The following is a 23,872-nucleotide window of genomic DNA, read 5'->3' as shown; positions in this document are numbered from 1 at the left end:
TCGTCCGTCGACCAGCACGTGGTCTATCTGTGAGCAAGTGTCTCCACTCGGATGTTGCCAGGTGTGTTTGCGGATATTCTTACGTGCGAAGTAGGCACTGCTTGTTACCATCCCTCTAGCAGCAGCAAATTTTACAAGTCGCAGACCATTATCGTTGGTAGCGGAATGATGGCTTTCCGTACCAATGACAGGGCGAAAGAAACTTTCTCGTCCGATCTGCGCATTTGCATCCCCGATGACAATCCTTACATCTTGTGTTGGGCACTCTCCGTTCCGTAGGCTTTATCAATGCACTCTTAAAACTCATCCTTCACATCATCAGGCTTATCGTTCGTTGGGGCATAGATGCTGATCAGGCTATAGTCGCTTATCGGCTTTCAACGGATAACACGCTTCATCTGTTTCCCGATAACCATGAAGCCAACTCCTCGTTCTGCTCTGTCACCGCCGCTATAGTAGATGTGGTACTTGAAAGAAGTATTCGCTATGGGGTCCACCGGAATTCACGTTCTCCAGTTTTGGGCCACCGTATTTCCGGGATTGCTGCCACACTCACCCCGACATTTTTGCAGCTCACGAGCCAGGAGCTCAACACGTGCGGGTTCATTAAAAGTTCTCACATTCCAAGATCCGAATTTCCTATGCCTTTTATTCGTTGCATTTTTCGGAAAAACCTCGATTAATTTTTCGGAATTTCGTCGAGAAAGTATTTCCCGAGGAAATTTCGATGGCGTAACACCACCGACGTACCGACGTATGGCCTCATAGAAAATAATTTAAATGTTCTGCCCACGGCGCCATAATGTAAAATCATCGAACACTACCGCTACCTTCCTAACGGCTCGTGACGTTCTCTAGGGGGGGGGGGTGGTTGCTCCTCTCCGGAGGTGCAAATTTTACTGAGCGCCTGTTCTCCATGTCATAATCGGCTCAAAACAGCGTCTGTTCTCCATGTTAGGGGCGGCTGATCATCGTCCGAGTGCCACAGAGGGACTCTAAGTGAAACTAAGCACCATGGTTCACCAGGAATAAGGAGGAATGGTATTCCGGAAATTGGAGAAGGGGTCTGGCGTCAAGCTCAACAAGCCAGCCTTTAAAAAAGCATACGCAACGAACAATCAACAAGAGAGTAAGGACCGGAACCATCGGCGAAGACCACTGCGACGAAAAAGGACTAGCAATTGGAAACTCGGTTCGTGGAACTGCAAATCTTTCAACTTCATCGATACATCGCATACTCGCCGACCGACTCAAGGACCGTGGATTCGGCATCGTAACGCTGCAAGAGGTTTGTTGGAAGAAATCAATGGTGCGAACGTTTAGAGGTAATCATACCATGTACCAGAGCTGGGAACAGCTTTCATAGTGATGGGCGATATGCAAAGGCGCGTGATCGGGTGGTGGCCGATCAATGAGAGAATATGCAGGTTGAGGATCAAAGGCCGGTTCTAAAACTTCAGCATAATCAACGTCCATAGCCCACACTCTGGAAGCACCGGTGATGATAAGGACGCATTCTACGCGCAGCCACGACGTCAAAATCATCATAGGAGATTTGAACGCTCAGGTTGGCCAAGAGGAGGAGTTTAGATAGACTATTGGGAAGTTCAGCGCACACCGGCTGACGAATGATAACGGTCTACGACTAATTGATTTCGCCGCCTCCAAGAATATGGCCATTCGCAGCACCTACTTCCAACACAGCCTTCCGTATCGGTACACCTGGAGATCACCACTGCAGACAGAATCACAAATCTCGTCACAAATCGACCATCTTCTTCTTTTTCTTATTGGCATTACATCCCCACACTGGGACAGAGCCGCCTCGCAGCTTAGTGTCCATTAAGCACTTCCACAGTTATTAACTGCGAGGTTTCTAAGCCAGGTTACCATTTTCGCATTCGTATATCATGAGGCTAACACGATGATACTTTTATGCCCAAGGAAGTCGAGATAATTTCCAATCCGAAAATTGCCTAGAACGGCACCGGGAATCGAACCCAGCCACCCTCAGCATGATCTTGCTTTGTAGCCGCGCGTCTTACCGCACGGCTAAGGAGGGCCCCACTGACCACTATCTGGTGATGGTTAAACTGCGCCCAAAACTATCCGTCATCAACAATGTTCGGTACCGACGACCGCCGCGGTACGACCTAGAGCGACTGAAGCAACCTGATGTTGCCAATGCATATGCGCAGCATCCGAGGCAGCGTTCCCGGAAGAGGGTGAGCCCCTCTTGAGGACTGCTGGAATACAGTCAAAGCAGCCATTAACGACGCAGCGGAGAACAAGGTCGGGTATGTGGGACGAAGTCGACTGAACGATTGGTTCGACGAAGAGTGCAGACAGACTCTGGAGGAGAAGGACGCAGCGCGGGGGGTCGCACTGCAGCAAGGTACCCGGCAGAACGTGGAACGTTATAGACGGAAGCGGAGACAGCAGACCCGCCTTTTTCAGGAAAAGAAACGCCTCCTGGAAGAAGCAGAGTGTGAGGAGATTGAACAGCTGTGCAGTTCTCAAGAAACACGCAAGTTCTACGTACGCATCCCGCAAAGGCTTCGTGCCGCGAGCCGAAATGTGCAGGGATGAGGATGGGAGCATCTTGACGAACGAATGGTAAGGATGGTATCGGAGCTGAGCTCTCCAAGATGTGCCCGGAAAGATGGCCTGCATAAACTGTTAGTCAGAATCTGGGAAACTGAACAGTTACTGGAGGAGTGGAAGGAAGGGGTTATATACCCTATCTACAAGATCTACAAAGCGATAAACTGGAATGTGAGAACTTTCGAGCGATCACCATCCTTAAAGCCGCCTACAAAGTGATATCCCAGATCATCTTCCGTCGTCTGTCACCATTAGTGAATGAGTTCGTGGGAAGTTATCAAGACGGCTTCGTTGACGGCCGGATGACATGGACATTGTCGGCCGAACATTTGCAAAGGTGGCAGAACTGTTCAACCGCCTGGCACGTGAAGTAACAAAAGTTGGACTGGTGATGAATGCATCGAAGACCAAGTATATCCTAGTTGAACCGAGCGCGACAGGGCCCGCCTGGGAAGCAGTGTTACGATAGACGAGGATACCTTCGAGGTGGTCGAGGAATTCTTCTACCTTGGATCCTTGCTAACGGATAACAATGTTAGTCGTGAAATACGAAGGCGCATCATCTGTGGAAGTCGGGCCTACTACGGGCTCCAGAAGAAACTGCGGTCAAAAAAGGTTCGCCACCGCACCAAATGTGTCATGTACAAGACGCTAATAAGACCGGTAGTCCTCTACGGACACGAAACATGGACAATGCTCGAGGAGGACTTGCAAGCACTCGGAGTATTCGAGAGACGGGTGATTAGGACCATCTTTGGCGGCGTGCAAGAAGACGGTGTGACTGGGCTCGCCCAGCTCTACGGCGAACCCAGTATCCAGAAGGTAGCTAAAGCCGGAAGGGTACGATGGGCAGGACATGTTGCAAGAATGCTGGACAGCAACCCTTCAAAGATGGTGTTCGTTTACGATCCGGCAGGTACGAGACGGCGTGGAGCTCAGCGGGCAAGGTAAGCAGACCAGGTGCAAAACAGCCACCTGGCACGACGCCATGTTTTTGCAGCCAACATCTCAAAGTAAAATTTAGTATTTGTGTTGTTTACCAACATCTGATTTGATTCCCATTTGGGATCCAGAAATGTCAGTGGGGACCAGTCCCACAATGTTGGCTGCAAAACAAACCCATTGTGTGAGATATGGATGACAGTGTCATCATGACACCCAACTGGCGCAAAACGACTTGTTGAGCGTGGACGCATTCAAGGATGGAAAGATGCAGCCTCGAACCGTGTATTATGGCGTCAAAATGTTGATTCAGTGTTATCTGTTTAGATGTAAACTAAATAAATGAAAATGAAGGTTCGCGCAAGTGTGCCTTTTTTGGTAGGCCCAATTACACTCTTTTTTTTTTTACTCGTGAAGCGAGTATTTCCACCACTGACTATCACACTCTCTTCGTATTGCCTTTTTTCTGCGGTAGATTCGTTTCTCTTTTGCCCTTGCTACACTGTATCGTAACATACCTTCTGACACACCCTGACACTCTTTCTGATGCACCATATGAGTCTTACTTGAATGCTCACACTACCACTTGATTCACGCTCTAGCACACCAATCTGAGACTTATTTGCGTTATCACTTTAGCACCCTGCCACTCCTCCTGACACACCATGTGGGACTTACTTATGGCCCGTTTACATATGAGCTAGTTCTAGCGGACAATGCACTATCCGACAATACTAGCACGAAATTAGCATAATGTAAACGCTTATTAGCTAGGACAATTCCTGTTTACATGATGCTAATATCGTGCTAGTATTGTCGGACAGTGCATTGTCCGCTAGAACTAGCTCATATGTAAACGGGCCATTAGGTTCTCCCTTCTGATATGCCATGCGAGGCTGACTTGGGTGTTTACTCTACTCTCCTCTGCTATGCCTCGAGGTGTCGATAGGGATAGGTACCAACAGTTCTACGCTACGACCTTCCTGCCTTGGCATGCGCAGTCAACACTAACACCTATGCGCCTCACTCTTCTGCCATGCCTCGTGGTGACGACTGCGGTGACGCAAATAAAAGACAAATGCTCGGAGCACATGATTAGGTTGATACCGCGGTTGAGGACATCATGGAAGTCATGGTTGATTAGGTAGACCATTTGATAAGAACTCCAGGAAACTTTCGAAATCTTACAACATCTCACATGCCATTGCACATTGCAGCGGAGTTATGTCTTTGCTGATTTGAAAGGAACGATCGCCAGAACATGTGAATTAACGTTAAAATGTTATGGGCAGTCACAGAGCATCAGTGACTCATCGGTTCGTCGGCGGTATCACTCCTCGTCTTGCTGTGTCTGGCGCAGCAAAACGGGAAGTCAGCTACAAGATGGGTTCCATACGACGAGACGTTTTCGAAATACTTTATTTTTCACAACTATGCATTTTCTTGAAATAATCGGGATCCATTTCTTTCCAATAATTGTAAATCAAAACATCCTATCACAACTTTTCATAAAATTTTCTAAATATGACCTTCCTCAGCAGAAGATACATAGTATATTATCCGATTTTGTCACAAAGTTGACAACCTGTCCTTTGATTCAGAATACTTAACCTAATTTAAGGCATCGTTTTTATTTTTATTAAATTAATAAATCATCTCGTATCTACAATATAATAATGTTTCAATTGCTTTGACTAGTTTCGTGATTGTATGGATCATTCCGGCGATTTCTCAGTTCACATCGTAATAAAAATATAATACTCGTCTATTTACACGCGGTACGCGGTTGGAATATTTCTCGCTTGTGGCAACCTGGCTACAGCTCGGTGGTGATCTCATCCTGCGGTCGAAAACCAAGTTTGAAAAACTCATCCTGCAGCCACAGGGAGCTATCGTTGATGCCTGACGTTGACAGGTACGACCGGACGTGATCGAACGTATCCCCGAACGGGTTACTGGAGTTGCCTCCGTCGGCTTGCGAACACGACGATCGCTCGTCGAGATCGTGTAAACTGATGAGCGAACCGAGAAAGTGGTTCCGCTGCTTGGATGCCGATTCCGGATGCAGCAGGTTTCGTTGATTTTTGGCACTGAGGCTGGGCGAGGCATCACTCTCGTTGATGGCCGTTGTGCTGCCGCTGAATTTGGATTTGAAAGTGGAATGCACGCTTGTTCCGAGGCGAGGATCCGAAGCGGACGATGGAATGGATGGCTGCTGAAGGAACTCAATCAGCTGGGTCAATTCTGGTTTGTACCGATCCAGAACCTTTTCGGCCCAAACGTATAGTCGCTGCCAATCGTGCGGAGGCGAGCTGATCAGTTCGACCGGCTTATTGAGCAGAATAAGAATTTTGGCAAGATCTCGAACCACGGGATGATACGTGGCAGCTCCGGAGCTATCACCCGCGAGGTGCAGCTTCCGAATCTGCCGTCTGGTGTCGTTCAACATCTGAAGAAAATATTCCGCTTGTGGGCGCAGCTCGTCCAGCTGTTTGAGAAATTCCAATCGATCGATGTTCTCATCGATGAATGTTTCTCGGTACTTTTTTCGCTTCTGCTTGCGCCGAATAACGGCCATGGCAGCGATGATGAGAACGATGCACAGCACAGCACCGGCAGCAATTCCAACAACGGCTGCCATAAAGGAGCCGGAGAATCCCACCGGGTAGCAAACGCGGCCCATAAATTCGGATGTGGTTGACCACTTGGCGACGTACCCACCGGGGCAGTCACTAACGCAATCCCTCGTATCGAATTGGATCAGCTCGGTGCATTTGGTACAACCACGTTCGTTGCACCGGACGCAGGCCGGGTGCAGCAGGGAACAGTCTGTAACAAAATAAAGAGAAAATGGGAATTAATTTCAATATCTATTAACTAATATTACGTGGATTGATTTGGAATAATAAAGCGGATACAAATATTCTTCTACTTCCTTCCCCTTCAACCGAGCCTTCAACTTCCCAAAAATACGGAGAAAAAAAACTTTTGAACGATTTCCGTTTCTATCAATTTTAAGCATTTTATACGATAGAGTAGAACATTGGAACTTAAGGTGATTATACAATCAAGCCATGTGGTGAATTTCAAATTCACCACACGATTTTCTACTCCTATTATCAAAAGTTCAAATCCAGCGTAATAGTTTTCGTACAATGCTGAAATTAAAGTCGATTGTTTATCATGAGTAAACAAACGATCTACGGATGTTTCATCGCCATGGGCATTGTGGTTCTCTTAATTCGTGCTCTTGAAAAATCACTAGAAAAAGCACGTGGTTTCCAAGATGGCCGATTTGTGGCTTTGTTGTATAACCACCTTAAGTTGGAACAAATTTGCCCGTGGATTAATTTGGTTGCATCTCCAAATATTTTGCAAACTTGTTTAAAGGCTGTTTACAAATTACGTAACGCGGGAGGGGAGTGCCTTACGAATTCATACAAAAAAATAAACCTTTCTTATAAAATTTTTTATTCAATTCAGCGTTACATAATTTGTGAACGAACCCAGGCAGCTCCAGTCTTCATGACTGGTGCTCTCATTTACATTCACTCTCATATCGATCCCAACCCAAGATATTGCCTTCGACTCCCTCCTGGCCACCGCACCGTAAAGTTTGAGGGGCATTCAAAGACCTGGTCGTTTTGAGGTGATGGTTAGACCCACTGCAAAGGAGCATCGGAATCCCATTGGAATTCATTTCGGGAACTCCTTTGGAATTCATACATCGGATGGCTGTTTCTTGAAGAATTCATTCAGTTGCTTTTCGAAAGTCTCGGATAAATATTTCTTTTGTCTATATCGGTGAGTAACGGACTTGTCACGCCCCCACTGGCATCCACGGACCCACGCCTGTTCCATCCAAGGGTCGTGAGTCACCGCAAAGAAGCGATAATCTACGGTTTCTGTGGACTTCCTCCCTCATCGAAGTCTACCATACTCGACTATTCCATTTGTGGCGACGCCCGACTTCCAGAACATCGACTGTCTGAATTCTAAGTTCTGCGACGAACAATCTCTTCATAGCTGTTCTAGTCGGTCTTTGTTGATTCGCGTGGTCGGATCTCGCCAATTAGAAGATAATAGTTAGATGCGATGTCAGCACTGCGTTTATTCTGGACACCAAAAAAACTCTGTCTCCATTTTAGGCTGATCTATTTCCAATCTTCATAAAGCGAGCAAGAACCAGAGCAGTCAAATTCTAGTGCTGCCAATTGTATGCAACTCAACAGAAGTAGGTCAAAAGCTTCTGCATACGAACTACACTGAGTTTGCTGCAGAGTTCGGGACACTGTATTTGTTGCAGAGTTGCGGGGGGCAGCAGAGACTACTTCCAAGGGCTTGACGACCCCTCCAGGGCGGTCTGCGAGTCAGGGAGAACTGCCTATGACGTGGTGGGGTTTAACAGAGGGCTCTGCTAAATTCCTCCCAAAAAAACACAAGTGTCCGAAGCAGACTCTATCAAAGCGACTGTGTGCCGCTTCAAAAGCACAAGCCCAGGGAGTGCCATCGGCACATCAGGGTTGAACCCAGTAAGTTCCTGATTATTTACTGTAAGTTTCTGATTATGGTATACTGGTTGGACTGGTTGGATATTGGACTTGGATTCTGGATATTGGAATATTGTGAAAGCGAGGGCTGTTAGTCTGGTTATTCTATTATCGACCTGAAACGGCGAATGGGCTAATGGTCAGGCTGTCTTCAGTCCCATAAAACCGTGGCGGGCCTAGTAGCTAGCGGTACAATTTTGCCGCTCAGTTGCCAGCTGAGTGGGAGTAGGCTCAGATGCTCTTTCCTGACTATAGCGCCGATCTGGCTCTGAACACGAAAGTATCAACTCTCGCATGGCCTCCCTGCATGCCGCAAGGTACCAGCAGGATTCGAAAGCAGCCGCAAGGGGGATCCAATAGATATGGAGTCTACCAAAATCACAAAATCAACAAACGAAGGAGGAGTGGCGACTTTCGGCAAGGAGAATCCTTTCGCCAGATGCAGCGGCCTTGAGAGGTCTTCCCAAAGATCGCCGAGGGAACGCGATGGGTGGTCTGAGGAGGTGCCGGTTGAAGTGAAGATGGACGGCCTCACCCTGACCTGAGTCATCAATTCGATGATGGCGAACCACGAGGAACGCGGTGGCCAGACGATGGAGGTGATCACGGATGTCTCAGACGTGATCATGTCGTTTCTGGACAACCGTGTTAATTACAGCAAGGACCTCAAACTTGCTGTACAGGCGCTCTGTGCCCTTGTAGTGGAGGCCAAGTCCGAGTGGAGGACCCTACTAGAGGCCAGCAAAAGTGGAGCGCAGGATGGACGGTGGAGCCAGAATGGAAGGTTCATGAGGGGCATACCTCCAGCGATCATCAGGAAATTCGTTTTATGGTCCGGTATACCCCCTTCGCAACCACAAGGCGGATCGGCAAAATCGATCTAGGATGGCGCACCTTGCAGTCGAACCCAGAACTCTTGGAGAAATCACTACGATGAGAGAGAAGAACAACGGGATTAAGTGGCGATGAGTTAATCGATGTACTAATTCGTGCATGCGATGTGACGATCCCTAGGAGGGCCAAACCTCCCGGAAATCGACCTGCGTACTGATGGACAGACAAAATTGCAGAATCGTAGAACCTGTCTTCGAGCTAAGAGAAGGTTGCGACGTGCCAGAACGAACGCTGAAAAGGTCGAGAGACGCCGCACACTGGGGCAGCCTTGTCCAAACATGGAAAAAATCTCTCAGTCATTGGAATAATTAAATGACCATAGGTGTCTTCAGCGTAATTTTAATATACATTAATGCCGACATTTCGATCAATAATTACAATTTTAAGCGATATTCACATAAAAGTCCCGTACGCCAAATCGATCAAACAGCGTTTTAAAATTAATTTCTTCAAAGAAGTTGTTTGTCATTAATTTCGATGAACCTTGTTGAAAATTGCAGAGCCTTCGTGATGATTTTTTTTTTTGCATATTTCGAAAGAACGATCCATCAATGAAATTTGATTAGTAATTGAATGATACATGCTAATATCATCTTCAAACTTGGACGTACATGTTCATGATAGCATTAGAGGCGAAAGTATAGAATTGATAGTTCCGTTAGGATACGGCAGGCATGAAGAATGTTTTATAAGTCGATTTGAAAGCGAGCGGAGGCAATATTTGTGATGGCATATATCGCACGACTTCCTTCTATAAAGCTCCCGTATGAAGGGAGGAAGAATGCAGGAGCTTGGCAGGAAGGTCGTGCACCATTAAATCGTTAACTTCACGTAGAAGTAACACACAAATCATTAATTTAGTAGTAATTGAACTTTATCAGCATTTTTACTGTTTAATATTATTTAAAATTAAGGATAATGACAAAATACACGATTCGTGATGGTGATCCAGTTAGAAAAAAAAAATTTCAGGCGATTAATCGCGAAAAAAGGGCAAATTTATAGTATTTTTACATATGTCGTTTATGCGATGGGGCAGAGTCGGGCAGGCGTTTTTATCGACAATGGACAGAAAAACTCACGCCATTTCATGCAAATCTCGCGCTTAGTTTCATAGGGGCGTAACTGTATTGATCAATTTCTCTTCGTCGATGTTTTCTTTTTATATTGTACCAAATTGCGCTAGTTTGTCGATGATTTAATGGTATGGTGTGATAAAGGATGATTTATCTGCACCAGAATCAATAATCACGGTTGTAGCTTTGAAACAATTGTTATTAACAAAATATAAAATCGATTAAGAGAATTGATCAATACAGTTAGCCTCTATAACTAAGTCGAAAACTCTTCAAAGACATGATTTCCGATGATTTTCAAAATTGATTTTACTGAAGATCATTTCGAATGCTAATAAAAATACCTCCTAATGATTTTCAGATTAGTCAGTATGTAGAAATAATTGAACAACATGATAAAATTAACAAAATGAAAATACTTATAAATATCTTACTTTTTTACTTATGAATAATCCTGTACACCTCCTGCAAAGGGCCGACTTGAAAGATCTCCATCAGGCGTTGCCGGCTATCGCTTTAACCTGTTGCCAGGTTAGATTTCGTCGCTTCTTTATTTCTTTATTGAGGCTTCGTCAAGAGCCTCTGGGTCCCCTCTGCTGCGATGTCCCGCTGGGTTCCAGTCTAATGCTTGTTTGCAGATTTCGTTTCCGCCCCTACGTAGAGTGTGGACCCAGCCCCACTTCGATCCGAATTTCTGTTGCTATCGGCCTCTGGTAACAACGACGATGGAGCTCGTTGTTTGAAATCCAGTTGTGAGGCCCCAGGCCCGAATTATATACCACAGGCATCTGTTAATGAACACCTGCAGCCGTTGAATGTTCTCCACTGATACACGCCATATTTCGCTAGCGTATAATAGCATAGATTTCACATTAGAGTTGAAAATTCGTATTTGGTGCGTTCACTTATCTGCCTGTTTTTCCAGATATTTCTTAAACTCGCAAAGGTAGCCCTTGCTTTGTTGATCCGTGAGCCTATGTCGATCTTGGTACCGCCGTCTGACGCCCTTTTATCTACCAAGATGTTGGAAGCTTTCAACATTCTCCACTGGTTGCCCGGCTACTGTGAAACTGGAAGAATCACCGTGTTTACATCCAACGATTTGGTTTTGTTGACGATATGAAACCTGCAAGTGGAGTGCTCGGCAAGGTCGTTGAGCTCACTCTGCATGCCAGAGCGCCGTTGCGCGAGTTGACAACGTCATCAGCCAATTCAAAGTCGTTTAGGTGCTCCATGGTTGGGCTGCCATAACAGCCCGCGGTTTGGATCACGGTACAATCGCATCTCCAGAATCTCGTCGATTACGATGAGGAACAGTAACTGTGATAGAATACATCCTTGCCTCACAGCTACGACCCGGATAGGGTCGGACAAAACCATTGTGCAGCACTCTACACGAGAAGGCCTCGTACTGTGCCTCGATGAGGCCGATGATTTTCTCAGGAGGGGTAAGACGCAAGGGGTTGCGTCTCAGGGCGCCCCATATATTCTCGTGATTGAGACGGTCGAAAGCTTTTTTGTAGTCAATGAATACCAAGTAAAGGGACTCTTGAAATTCGTTGACCTGCTCCAGAATTATGCGGAGCGTGACAATATGTCCACACAGGATCTTCGGCACGGAATCCGGACTGCTGCCGCCGGAGATTCGCATCGATCTTCTCCGAATCCAGGCGGATAATTTTGCATAAGAACTCTGAGAACGGTACACGCAATATAACCCTCACCAGTTATCGCATACAGTCAGGTCACCCTTTTGGGCACCTTCACTAAGACACCTTGCATCCAGTCGACCGGAAAGTTGCGGTGTTCCAGATATTGCTAAATAAACGATGCAGTAGTTGAGTTGATGGCATGGGGTCAGCTTTGAGCATCTCGGCTGATATGCGATCGATTTCTGGGGCTTTATTCGATTTCATGCTTTGGATGGCTGTTTGAATCTCTAGCAGTGATGGAGCTTCGGTATTGACGCGTGTTATATGTCGGATCCTAGGCAGATCATGCCGAGGTGGTTATTCGAAGTGCTCGAACCAGCGTTTCAGCTGGTCAGATGGGTCGGTCAATAACTGATCATTCGCGTCTTTCACAGACTTCGTTGCATTCATCTTCGCCCCGCTTAAGCGTCGTGAGATATCGTAGAGGCGAATGTCCCCGGTTGCGGCGACTCTCTTTCCTTCGTCGGCCAGAGAGTCTGCCCGCCTCGATTTCCCGTCGACATGAGCGTTTACTTCCTAAAGCGAAGTATCGTTGACGGGTTAAGACTTTGGCTCCTCTGGTTTTGATCGCCCTTTCGCGGCTTTGCTTCTCTTCGCTCCTCTATCTTCCTCCAGGTCTCATCGGTGATCCATTGTTTTCTCTGGGTGCGTAGTTCGCCCATATTGTTCTCGCGTGTGAAGGCATTCTTGATGGCGGTCCATTGGTCTCCATGCTGCCACCTTCCGGAATATCTACAGCACGCGTCGCCAGTTCTTCAACGAAGGACCGTTTCACCGCGGCATCTTCCAGTCGGCGTGTGTTGAATCGTCGTCAACTCTTTCCTCCTGCCGACAGATTCGCGCAATGCGCAGGCGTATTTTCCGATGAGGATGATGACCAGAAGCGATATCGGCACTACGTTTATTCCGTACATCAAGAAGGCTCCGTTTTCATTTCGGCTGATGCAGAAAATACGTATCGCTATTGATAAAAAAATCATGCCAGAACGGACGGTTTCGGGTGGTCTTTAAAAATAAAAATAGAATCTTATCAACTCATCGGAATTACCATATAATATTTTTTATGCATAGATAATGCAATCAAGAGTTTTTGAGAATATTTTTCTCCAGAACGCTTAGAACAGTTTGGATGACCTAGGATACCTAAAAAAAATATGTCAAGGCATTGTATTTTGCTTCTGTGCAAGATTTGACATAATATTATTAAAGAACAATCTGTGCATTAGATATGCGTAAAAAAGTCATCCTGAATGGATCAAAATCAGCTAAATTTTTTTTTTCATACAAATTCGATCGTTTTATGAAATTTTTAAAAGCTGAGTTTTTTAGTTCTAGCGAACACCTGAATTTTTGCCGAAGACAGAATGTTCATAATATTTATATTTAATGACAGTTTTGATAAATATCATAATTTTCATATGAATTTTAAAATTTAATTTATTCAATTTTAAAAATTAACCTTCTCGTTATTTTTGCAGTGAATGCTACCTTATGCTTCTTTCATATGCCACCTTCAAAAAATTTCATTGAACCAACTTTCTGAGATATCACATTTTAAGACTGCATAGTTTTTTTAATAAATTGCATACAGTGACCGGCATAATAATAAGCCCATTCGCCGTTTTTCATACAAAATGGTCAACTTTGAGATCTACAGGGATGGACAAAATAATTAGGAAAAATTTTGGGTAAAATTAGATGTGTTATACCTGATTTAGTTATAATCCGATTTTGACAATTCAGGCATGCCGAACTAGAAAATTAATGCAGTTTGACGGTATGTCCATGGATCCGACTATGGCCACCAGTTCGGAGATATTCAGTTTTTCGGAGTAGGTCCAAAACCTAAATTTGAGGTGGATATTAGCAGAAGTTGTGGTTAAAATTGAGTAATATTAGTAACCACAAATGAAGTAGGGCTCGCTGATTGGAACCATATTTGAGATTTGGAATCGGACCAGAACCAAGTGAGATATGGCCATTTTTTCGGTTCCGATCGATACTTATCAAAGGGTCAGGCCACAACTTCATTTGAATCTCATTTTTTGATAGATGGTCCACTATGATTTTATTCTAGAAGGCCTCTAATGTTATTTATTTATCATCAGACTAAGGCCGGAGTGGCCTGTGCTGCACATAAAAGACTTCTCCATTCAGCTCGGTTCTGGCTGCACTTCGCCGCAGTCTGCGGAGGGTCCGCAAGTCGTCCTCCACCTGATCGATCCACCTTGCCCGCTGTGCACTCGCCTTCTTGTTCCCGTCGGATCGTTGTCGAGAACCATTTTTCGGATTCTGTCCGACATTCTGGCTGTACCCGGCCCACCGCATCTTCCGATTTTCGCGGTGTGAACGTGGATGTTCTCCCAACAGCTGATGCAACTCGTGGTTCTCGCCTCCACTTCCGCCATCTGCACCCACCATAGATGGTACGCAACCTTTCCTTTCGAAAACTCCCGGTGCGCGTTGGTCCTCACGAGCATCGTCCAGGTCTCTGTCCGTAGAGAACTACCGGTCTTATAAGCGTTTTGTAGATGTCAGTTTGGTACGGCGGCAACTCTATTCGATCGAAGCGTCTTGCGGAGTCAAAGTACGTACGATTTCCAGCCACTATGCGTCTCCGAATTTCTCTGCTGGTATCGTTATCGCGGTCACCAGTGAGCCCAAGTACAGAATTCTTCAACCACTCGATTTCGTCACCACCGATAGAAACTCGTAGTGGGTGGCTCACATTGACCTCTCTTGAGCCTCTTCCTATCATGTACTTCGTCTTCGACGTGTTGACTAGTCCAATCCGTTTGCCCTTTTCAATCTGATGTAGGCCCCCATCCTCAAAATTACGTGCCATGATATCAATGTCGTCGGCGAAACCAAATAACTGGACGGACTTCGTGAAAATCGACCACTCATTGATCCCTGCCCTTCGTATCACTTCCTCCAAAGCGATGTTGAATAGCAGACACGAAAGACCATCACCTTGCCGTAACCCTCTACGGGTTTCGAAGGGACTCGAGAATGCCAAACTCGAACTACGCACATCACCCGATCCATCGTCGCCTTGATCAACCGTATCAGTTTATCCGAAAATCCGTTTTCGTGCATTAGCTGCCATAGCTGGTCCCGATCGATTGTATCATATGCGCTTTGAAATCGATAAATAGATGATGTGTGGGCACGTTGTATTCGCGGCATTTCTGCAATACCTGACGTATGGAACACCTGGTCTGTGGTGAGCGTTCACCCATAAATCCGCCTGGTACTGCCCCGAACTCTCTTGCAATTGGTGTAGTCGACGGCAAATTTGGAGAGTACCTTTAGGCGGCTTCAGCAATGTAGATTGCGCGTAGTTGCTACAATCCAGCTTATCGCCCTTTTGTAGATGGGACACGACACCTTCCATCCACTCCTGCGGCAGGCCTCTAATGTGTCAGAATGAAAAACCTTGAATAAACGATCCTGGATTCGCTGGGATGTCCCGGAACCTATAAATGGGACATTGTTTAACACAAATCAGTCATTCGACGGCTCTTTTTCATGGTTTTCAATCAGGAAGCGAAATATGAATATAAAATGTCATTAACGGCTCTGACCGCTTCGGATCTGGATTCAGGAACCTGTGAGGACATTTAGTTTCAAAACGTTCGACTGCTCTTTTTCATGTTTTCGATAAAGTATGAATATAAAATGGTCCATTGAGCTCTGACCGCTTCCAGGACCTACGTTGCCTCGAAGAACCTGTGAAGAGGACATTTTATTTTAGCACCAAACCAGTCATTCGACTGCTCTTTTTCTTGGTTTTCGATCAGGAAGCAAAGTATGCATATAAAATGGTCTATGTCGGCTCGCTTCTTCCAGTACCTACGGATTGGCAGGAACCCGTGGAAGGGACATTTTAGTTTACATCAAACCCATTCAAAGGCTCTTTTCTATTTCGCCAGGAAGCGACTATGAATTAAAATATATGACGCTCTGACCCTTCAGGACCTGATTGCCCCGAACCTGGGAATGAGGACATTTGAGTTTTAGCACTAAAACCAGTCTTCGATTTTCGATCAGGAAGCGAAGTATGAATATAAAATTTCATTGCGGCTCGACCGCTTCAAGACCACAGTTGCTCCTGGAGATCTGTAAGGGGACATTTATTTTAAGCATCTAACAGTCATTCGACGGCTCTTTTCTTGTGGTTTCGATTAGGAATGGAAAATGAATATAAAAGGACATTGGGCTCTGACCCTTTCTGAGACCTGAATTGGCCGGAAACTGTGGAAGGGACATTTTAGTTTAGCACCAAAACTAGTCATACAACGGCTCTTTTTCATGGCTTTGGATCACAAGCGAAGTATGAAGTAGGCTGGTTCCGTGAGCTATCCATGGGTCAGAAAACGGTCAGAGCCGTCAATGGTCCATTTCTTGTTCATACTTCATTCGTTGAAATCCATGAAAAGAGCTGTCCAATGATTGGTTTTGTGCTAAAACTAAAATGTTCCCTTCCACTGTTCTCCGGGGCAATCAATGAAGTGCTGAAGCGGTCAGATCCATTAATGGTCCAATTTAAATTCATACTTCCTCTGATAAAAATCAAAAGAAAGCTCGAGTTATTAGTTTTGGTGCTGCAACTGTTCCTTTCCACAGGTTTCCTGGGCCAATCTGTAGGTCCAGAAAGTGAGAGCCCTCAATGGTCTTTATTTCATAATTTGCTTATATAAAGAAGAGCTGTCGAATGATTGATTTTGGTGTTAACTAAAATGTCCCCTTCCAGGTCGAGGCAATCAGAGTCCTGGAAGCTCAATGATGTCATGATCCTTTTATTACACGCTTCCTGATCGAACCTATAAAAGAGCCGTCGAATAACTGATTTAGTGCTAAAACTTATATGTCCTTCCACAGGTTCGTCAATCCTTGGTCCTGGAAGCGAGTCAGAGCCATCGGAAGTTTTGGTGGTAAAACAAAATCAGTCCAGAGCCATCAATAATCATTTTATTTATCACTTTCCTGATCGAAACCATGAAATGAAACCTCAAATGATGGTTTTGGTGCTACTAAATGTCCTTCCACAGGTTCCCGGGCCAATCCGTAGTCCTAGAAGCGGTCAGAACCGTTAATGGACCATTTTATATTCATACTTCGCTTCCTGATCAAAAACCATGAAAAAAGAGCCGTCGAATGACTGATTTTGGTGGTAAAACTAAAATGTCCCCTGAATTGTCAAAATCGGATTATAACTAAGATAGGTACAACACATCTAATTTTACCCAAAATTTGCCTATCCTAATTATTTTGTCCATCCCCTGTAGATCTGCGTGTGAACCAATTTTGCTGAAAATTTTACCAAATCTTATACCTAATTTTGAATCAACTGTTGGATGCGGCTTCTTCAATTTCAATGGTTGCTTAGGTGCGATACACAATTCGAAAGAAAATGAAAGTCACTGCTGTTCTCGCTGCTAACTACTGTAGCCCTTTATGGTCTATCGTAATCGCTGTCTGATCTTTGGGGTTAGATTCGATCTATTCCGGCATGGCACTGCAACCGGAGACGAGAATCAGATGCAACTGAGTCCATGACTAGTTGGTAGTAACGACTTGTTACTTATTTTATTTGCCGATCTTTAATGTGAGGGAGAAAATAGCAGGTAAGCTCACTTGAACAGTAACTGTTCATGCCAAAGCAGTCTCATAACTCAGAATATTGTCGAGCTTTTGGAAACTCTTTAAGCAACAATGAAAACGGACCGTTCTGTATTTGTTTCGATTTCTATTATTAAGCCAACGTTTAAGCAGATCAACGAGATTTAATTGCGCATGCAGATGTAAACCGGGCAGATTACTGGATTACCAGGGCATTTCTCTCATTCGGTCAGAATTCTGTCAAACCACGCTCCAAGAATTATGTTTTGCCTTTCTTGTACAAAAAGGTGTGCCGAAACGCTATTATTTCACTCCAAAATCAGACCTTATATATGTCTGAGACCCATGATGTTACATCAATTGACAAGCTCGTAAAAAATGTCTGTCTGTCCGTGTGTATGTGTGTCTGTGCGTATGTACGTGTGTGTAAACACGAACAGATTAGCCAACTTTTCATATAGTACAAGTTGCATTCGATTTGCGATCGGTCATTGCGTTTAAAAGTTATGAAGAAAATGGAGTATCGAACCATACAAGGTTGGGTGGTTTATTCGCTAAAAAGCGTTAGCAAACGCCGTAAGGTAGGCCATTTTTTAGATATGTACCACACCAAGGCGAAACCAAACGGTTGAATCGAGAAAGGCATCATCACCGCTAGGTGGATTTATCAGGGTTTTTTGTATGGTAACATCTCTCTTATGATTTGCATACCAAGGAGATCTGTCATACTTAACACCATCAGTGGTCTTCTTCATCTTCCAACTTGGATTCGTCTATATGGATTCCACTGTCAACCCATGCTCTATGTTCGCGTAAATAAATTAACTGTCGATAAATAAGCACAGTGACACATTTTAATATATTTGTATTTGTTTTCATAGAATTATTCAAATAGGTTGAGGCAGAGAATTTCACGATGGGAATGAACTCGGCAAACATCATTGTATTTAACTGGCGTCATTAAGTTCATCGTTTTGAACCATCCATTGAAGCATAATTATTTTCTACTGCCTACATACAGTTTCAAGCTCTGAAGAATGACTAACGAAAATAAACATTGAACACACTTCAAAAGAAGGATTGTTTATCTTTAGCACCAGCCAAAAAGCTAAATAGAGACGACCCCGCACAGTGATCAATCACAATACAAGTGGTTAAAAGTCAATGTTTTCAACGTTGCGCATCTGGTAGAAACGATTGTTTTTGTCAATCAATAATTAATTTGAATACTTTATGAAAGTCTTTTGCTTTTCGTGCTTTTCAAATGTTGGTCATGTTTTGTTGTAGGGCCAAATCAAGTACCTGGATAAAAGAAGTGGCGCAATTCCCGCCATTTTAGAACTCGATTGGGCCAACATGCACTGTACGGAACCTTAGGGCCAAAATGCACTGTACGGAATCTTTGAACATGCGTGGAGGGTGAAACGCCTGTCATCTGCGGTACAATGGCACTCTATGGCCCATGTACCCCGGTTCATGATGCGCATAATTGAAGTATTTTGAAAATTGTAAATCAAACAAGTGAAAATACATTTATTGTTTTTTTTTTTTTTTTTTTTTGTGTCTTTATTAAAGAGACTTTCAGCCCGAGGCTGGCTCTCGTCTCCGGCGAGAGAAACATTTATTGTTATTGTTTATGAGCCTCTTTATTTAAATTCCTACCGCAGTGATTGTTTCAGCAACTCATCATTGAGTCGAACCGAGAATATTGTATTGTAAAAACATTATCACTCAGTGGCGTAGCCACGGGGGTGGTTTTGGGGTTAAAACCCCCCCCAGAGACAAAATTTTTGGAAGAAATTTTTTTTTCGAAAAAAAAATGTTCAGAAAACCCCCCCCAGACCAATTTTCTGGCTACGCCACTGTTATCACTTATTAATGAACCGTTGTTGTTCTTACTTCGCACTTGCTCGCGAAGAAAACAATGAGATGCGCATCACCTACAAATAGTACAAACGGTATAACTGGATAGGAGTGTATTTATTTGGCCTTGTTCAATACTTGCTTATGTTTGATGTTCTTCAGTTTTTTTGCTTGATTACCCAGTTAATTATATTCCACAGTAGGAAGACATGGAATAACGAAATCGTTTTACCTTATAATCTGCAAAATGAGAAATCTGTAGACAATGTCAATGTCCGGCGATATTTTTTCGTTTCAACGAGGTCATACTATCACACTGTAGAATGCATTCTCCAGGTGGTTCAAAGCCGATTGATTACCCTATCGCTGGTTGAACCGTGATATTTCGAATGGTGTTGTGCAATAAGTTGCACTTCATCGATGTCGATGCCGGTCCAGTCAATCTGTCGACAGCAGCCGCGCAATGCAATGGTCGAATGCGACTATCGTGTCGTGATGATATCACCCTCAACAACACGAAACGAAACAACAGCAACAACAACAACGGTGGCTATAAGGTACAGCTGATGCCTTGTAAACAACAATTACGAAGCCGTATCGTATGCACGGCCGGGATGCCAATGAGGAACACGCGGACGAACCGGTTCTCGGCTACTTCACATTGTCCGCGAAATGATCTCAGTTTCGTGGAACTGCGCAACTTAACATTGCTGCGGCAAAAGAATCACTGCAACGAGAACACCGAAACAAGCGGGTTGAATACTCCGTCCATTGACAGGTTCGTGTCTCTCCGCCGGTATAATGAGCATAGGTCGAGACCACGATAAATAAATCACCGCAACCGGTGTGTTGTTCTGGACTATGACAGTTCGGTCTGGATAGCCTCCATAACTAACTGACGTAGCTGCAGTTTGCAGCATGTGAGAAGGATTTTTTTTTCGAGAACATATCCAATGGAAACAAACACTTAATTTTTACGGTTATCTGTGCGAACAACATGCTTTTTAGTGATATGGAAATTCCAAACTTAGACTTAGACTTACGTTTTCATGATAGATTTAGAGGCGAAAGTATTGATTTGATAGCTCCGACGACAGGCATGAAGAATTTTTTTATAGTAGTGGATTTTTAAAACAAGCGGTGGGCAATTTTGGTGACAATATAGTCGAATGACCTTCCTTCTGCCAAGCTTTTATTTTAAGAGGAAGTGAAGAGTATCAGCGTGGAAACATAGTCTCCCCCGATTATGGTACATATTTTGACCTCAACCATAAAAGCTTTATATGTCTGTATGCACTCATTCAATCCACATTTTTAATTAGGAGGTTGTATTTATTCAGACTATCGCTGTTAAGGCACAAAGTTCAGTCCAGTGTATAGTCGATGACTCGAAAAGATAGTACAAATAATTGTTTATTATCCATACGCCATCTTATCCAGTTTCATGTTATTAATTATACACCCAGTCGTTTACTCTTCCATTCATCATAAGACTAACGATGAGCTGAATGCGAGTGATTTTTTTCACACATTACTGTTTACATTCGCGCTATCTTTAAACAAGATATCGTCCTCAGCAAGAGAGGAACTGAATGAATTGAGGCAGATGCTTCTGATGCTGATCTTGCTGATATGTCAGTGGGGTGCACTAACTTCATTCATCTGCACTCTTATTAAACACTGCTCAAACGATGTTTTTCGGAATGATTTATGACTTGTGTTTGCGTCACTTCTTTTACGTTTGTGCTGTGTCAACCAACGCAACCTAACTTGTAAGATCAATGAACTTTGAGGAATAAACTTTGGTAAATCATGATCATGGCAGAGAGGTTGGTTCTGCCGCACTTTCAATAGTTTTATCCAATGATATTCAACTTCTACATTTAAAAACTAAAATTATTTTACCTCTTCGAAATTAGTTTGTTTCAGAATAAAAAAGAAAACATTTTACAGAAATTTCATTCCCCATTTGTAATGAGAAGCCATGAAAACGTGACAGAGAAAGCATCATAATCTCTGAAATATATTTCCAAAGAAGAATGAATGATGGTTGACTATGAGCTTTAACGAGAAGACAAATGCATAATCCTACAGGTTAGGAATTTCAGCCATTTCAATTTGTAACCTATAACTCGAAATTTCCATTCCCGCGTGAGGACATTTTTCCGTTTGTAGACCATAGAACAGCCACAAATGTTTATTGATTTCCTGCCGTCGCTTTATTGGCCATTATCGATCGTCGTTCGTTGTATCGTCGTCATCCTCAAATCGCTTCCAAATACCCACCGTGACTGTTCTTAGCCGCCACGTGTGCGATCGTAAACTAGGTAATTCGAAGAAGCCCTGTGCGTTGTTATCCGCAGTCCCTCCCAGCAAACCCGAGATAATGCCTACATTTCCATTAAAATCGGTTAAATGATGCGCGACACCGACTGCCTACTGTTTTGACGGGTGTTTGGATGCGTCGTTATAGATTGATTGAAATATGTTAATGGTGGAATGTATAAAAGAGTTCCAACTTCATAGGCCTCTTGCACGACTTTATAGCGCTATGGACGTCATCTTGGTTACGGTGACGCCGACTTAATCGATCGCGTGCCGGTTGATTGAAATTTACATTACTATAAGTGTACTTATTTGAATCGACGTATGGGCCGGTTAGAGCAAAGACAAATAATATTTTTCAATTCACCTTGTGAAAAGAAAAATGGAAGTTATATTCAGACGGCCGCCAGTTGAACGATGTAAAGAGTGAAATAATGATTTTGAAATTCTTAATATGCTTACTGACGCTGAACTAAGGCTGCTGTGACCGCTATCGATGTCATAGTTCTTCATTACAGTCATCAGGTGTTAAATACGGATTTTCTGTATGAATAATTATTAGAGAACGAAAATGTACGATATGAGTTCTCTGCTGTTTTGTAATTTGGAGAATATTCCTTCGAGTTTCTATTGTGTTTATCAAAGATCGATTTACAGTCAAACCTCCATGAGTCGATATTGAAGGACCATCGACTCATGAAATATCAGATTGGAAAGGAAATCTTTGGAAAGCTCTTTGGAGGGACCATCACAGTAACCCAGAAAATATTTTTGATATGGAGTAATTTGCTTCCATGAGTCGATATCGAGTCATAGAACATCGACTCATGGAGGTTTGACTGTATTTACAATTATGTGCATTTTCTATCACTGAAAGCAGCAAAACCAAAGTCAGAATTGTCGTAGAAAATAAGCGTTGGACACTTGCAAACAAATGGCGTGTTCACGCCTCAAGAAACGAACACTGAATGATCTTCATTTCTTAGTATGGTGGCATTTCAAATGCCTACTACGATAGGTTGAATTCAATGGGATTGTATAAACTCGTCTTATGACAAGTCCAATCCAAATCCAAATTCAATCCAATCCAAATTCAATCCAAATCCAATCCAAATTCAATCTAAATTCAATCTACATCCTCAAATCCAATCCAAATCCAATTCAAATCGAATCCAAATCCAATCCAAATCCGATCCAAATCCAATCCAAATCCAATCAAAATCCATGTCCAATCCAAATCCAAACCAAATCTAATCTAAATCCAATCCAAATTCAATCTAAATCCAATCCAAATTCAATACAAATCCAAACCGAATCCAATCCAAATCCAATCTAAATCCAATCCAAATTTAATCCAAACCCAACCAAATCCAATCCAAATTCAATCAAAATCCAATCCAAATTCAATCTAAATCCAATCAAATCGAATCCAATTCAAATCCAATCAATTCAAATCAATCCAAATCAATCAATTCAATCAATCCAAACCGAATCTAAATCAATCAAATCAATCCAAATCAATCAAATCCAATCAAATCCAATCAAAACCAATCCAAATCCAATACAAATCCAAATCCAAACCGAATCCAATCTAAATCCAATCCAAATTCAATCTGAATCCAATCCAAATCCAATGTAAATCCAATACAAATCCAATCCAAATCAAATTTAAATCCAATCCGAATCCAATCCAAATCTAATCCAAATCCAAGCAAAATCCAATCCAAATCTAATCCAAAACCAATACAAATCCAATCCGACATCCAATACAAATTCCATCCAAATACAATCCAATCCGAATCAAATCCAAATCCAATCCAAATCGAATCTAAATCCAATCCAAATCTAATCAAAATTCAATTCAAATCCAAATCGAATCCATTCCAAATACAATCCAAATCCAATCCGAAATCCAATCCAAATCCCATCCAAACTCAATCCAATCCAATCTGAAATAAAAATTGTTCCGATTTTTCACACTACTTTATCACCAAAATTACCAAGGGGTGATAAAATCGGATTTACTGTACCAAAGAGGGTTCAGACAAAGTGTGTAATGTTCAATAACTGCCTTCATTACGGAGCCCACGAGGTTCATAGACTTCTTGGAGCCCAAGACAACAACAAGAACTCTTGGAATACAAACATATACCAAGATGGGGTCACAAAACTTTTTTATTCTTCGATAACAGCCTCCATTACGGAGATTGGTCCGAAGACCTTGACTCTATGGTTCGTAGACTACCTGGAGCCCGACAACAACGCAATACGTAACTTCTAG

The 23,872-nt window shown here is 43.4% G+C and overlaps 1 protein-coding gene across 3 annotated transcripts in view; it reads right to left on the bottom strand.

Annotated features, from left to right (window-relative positions):
* Positions 1-5,049: 5,049 nt before the first annotated feature.
* LOC134203912 (uncharacterized) overlaps positions 5,050-23,872 on the bottom strand; it is a 290,894-nt gene continuing 272,071 nt past the window's right edge. For all 3 annotated transcript variants that reach the window (XM_062678751.1, XM_062678755.1, XM_062678762.1), the window contains exon 3: positions 5,050-6,375. In XM_062678751.1, coding sequence (XP_062534735.1) covers positions 5,363-6,375 — 1,013 coding nt within the window. In that variant the 3' untranslated portion in view covers positions 5,050-5,362. The remainder of the gene's footprint in view (positions 6,376-23,872) is intronic.

The sequence above is a fragment of the Armigeres subalbatus genome, chromosome 1 (assembly GCF_024139115.2).
Source record: "Armigeres subalbatus isolate Guangzhou_Male chromosome 1, GZ_Asu_2, whole genome shotgun sequence".
Taxonomy (NCBI): Eukaryota; Metazoa; Arthropoda; class Insecta; order Diptera; family Culicidae; genus Armigeres; species Armigeres subalbatus.
This window is presented reverse-complemented; position numbering and strand designations above follow the sequence as displayed.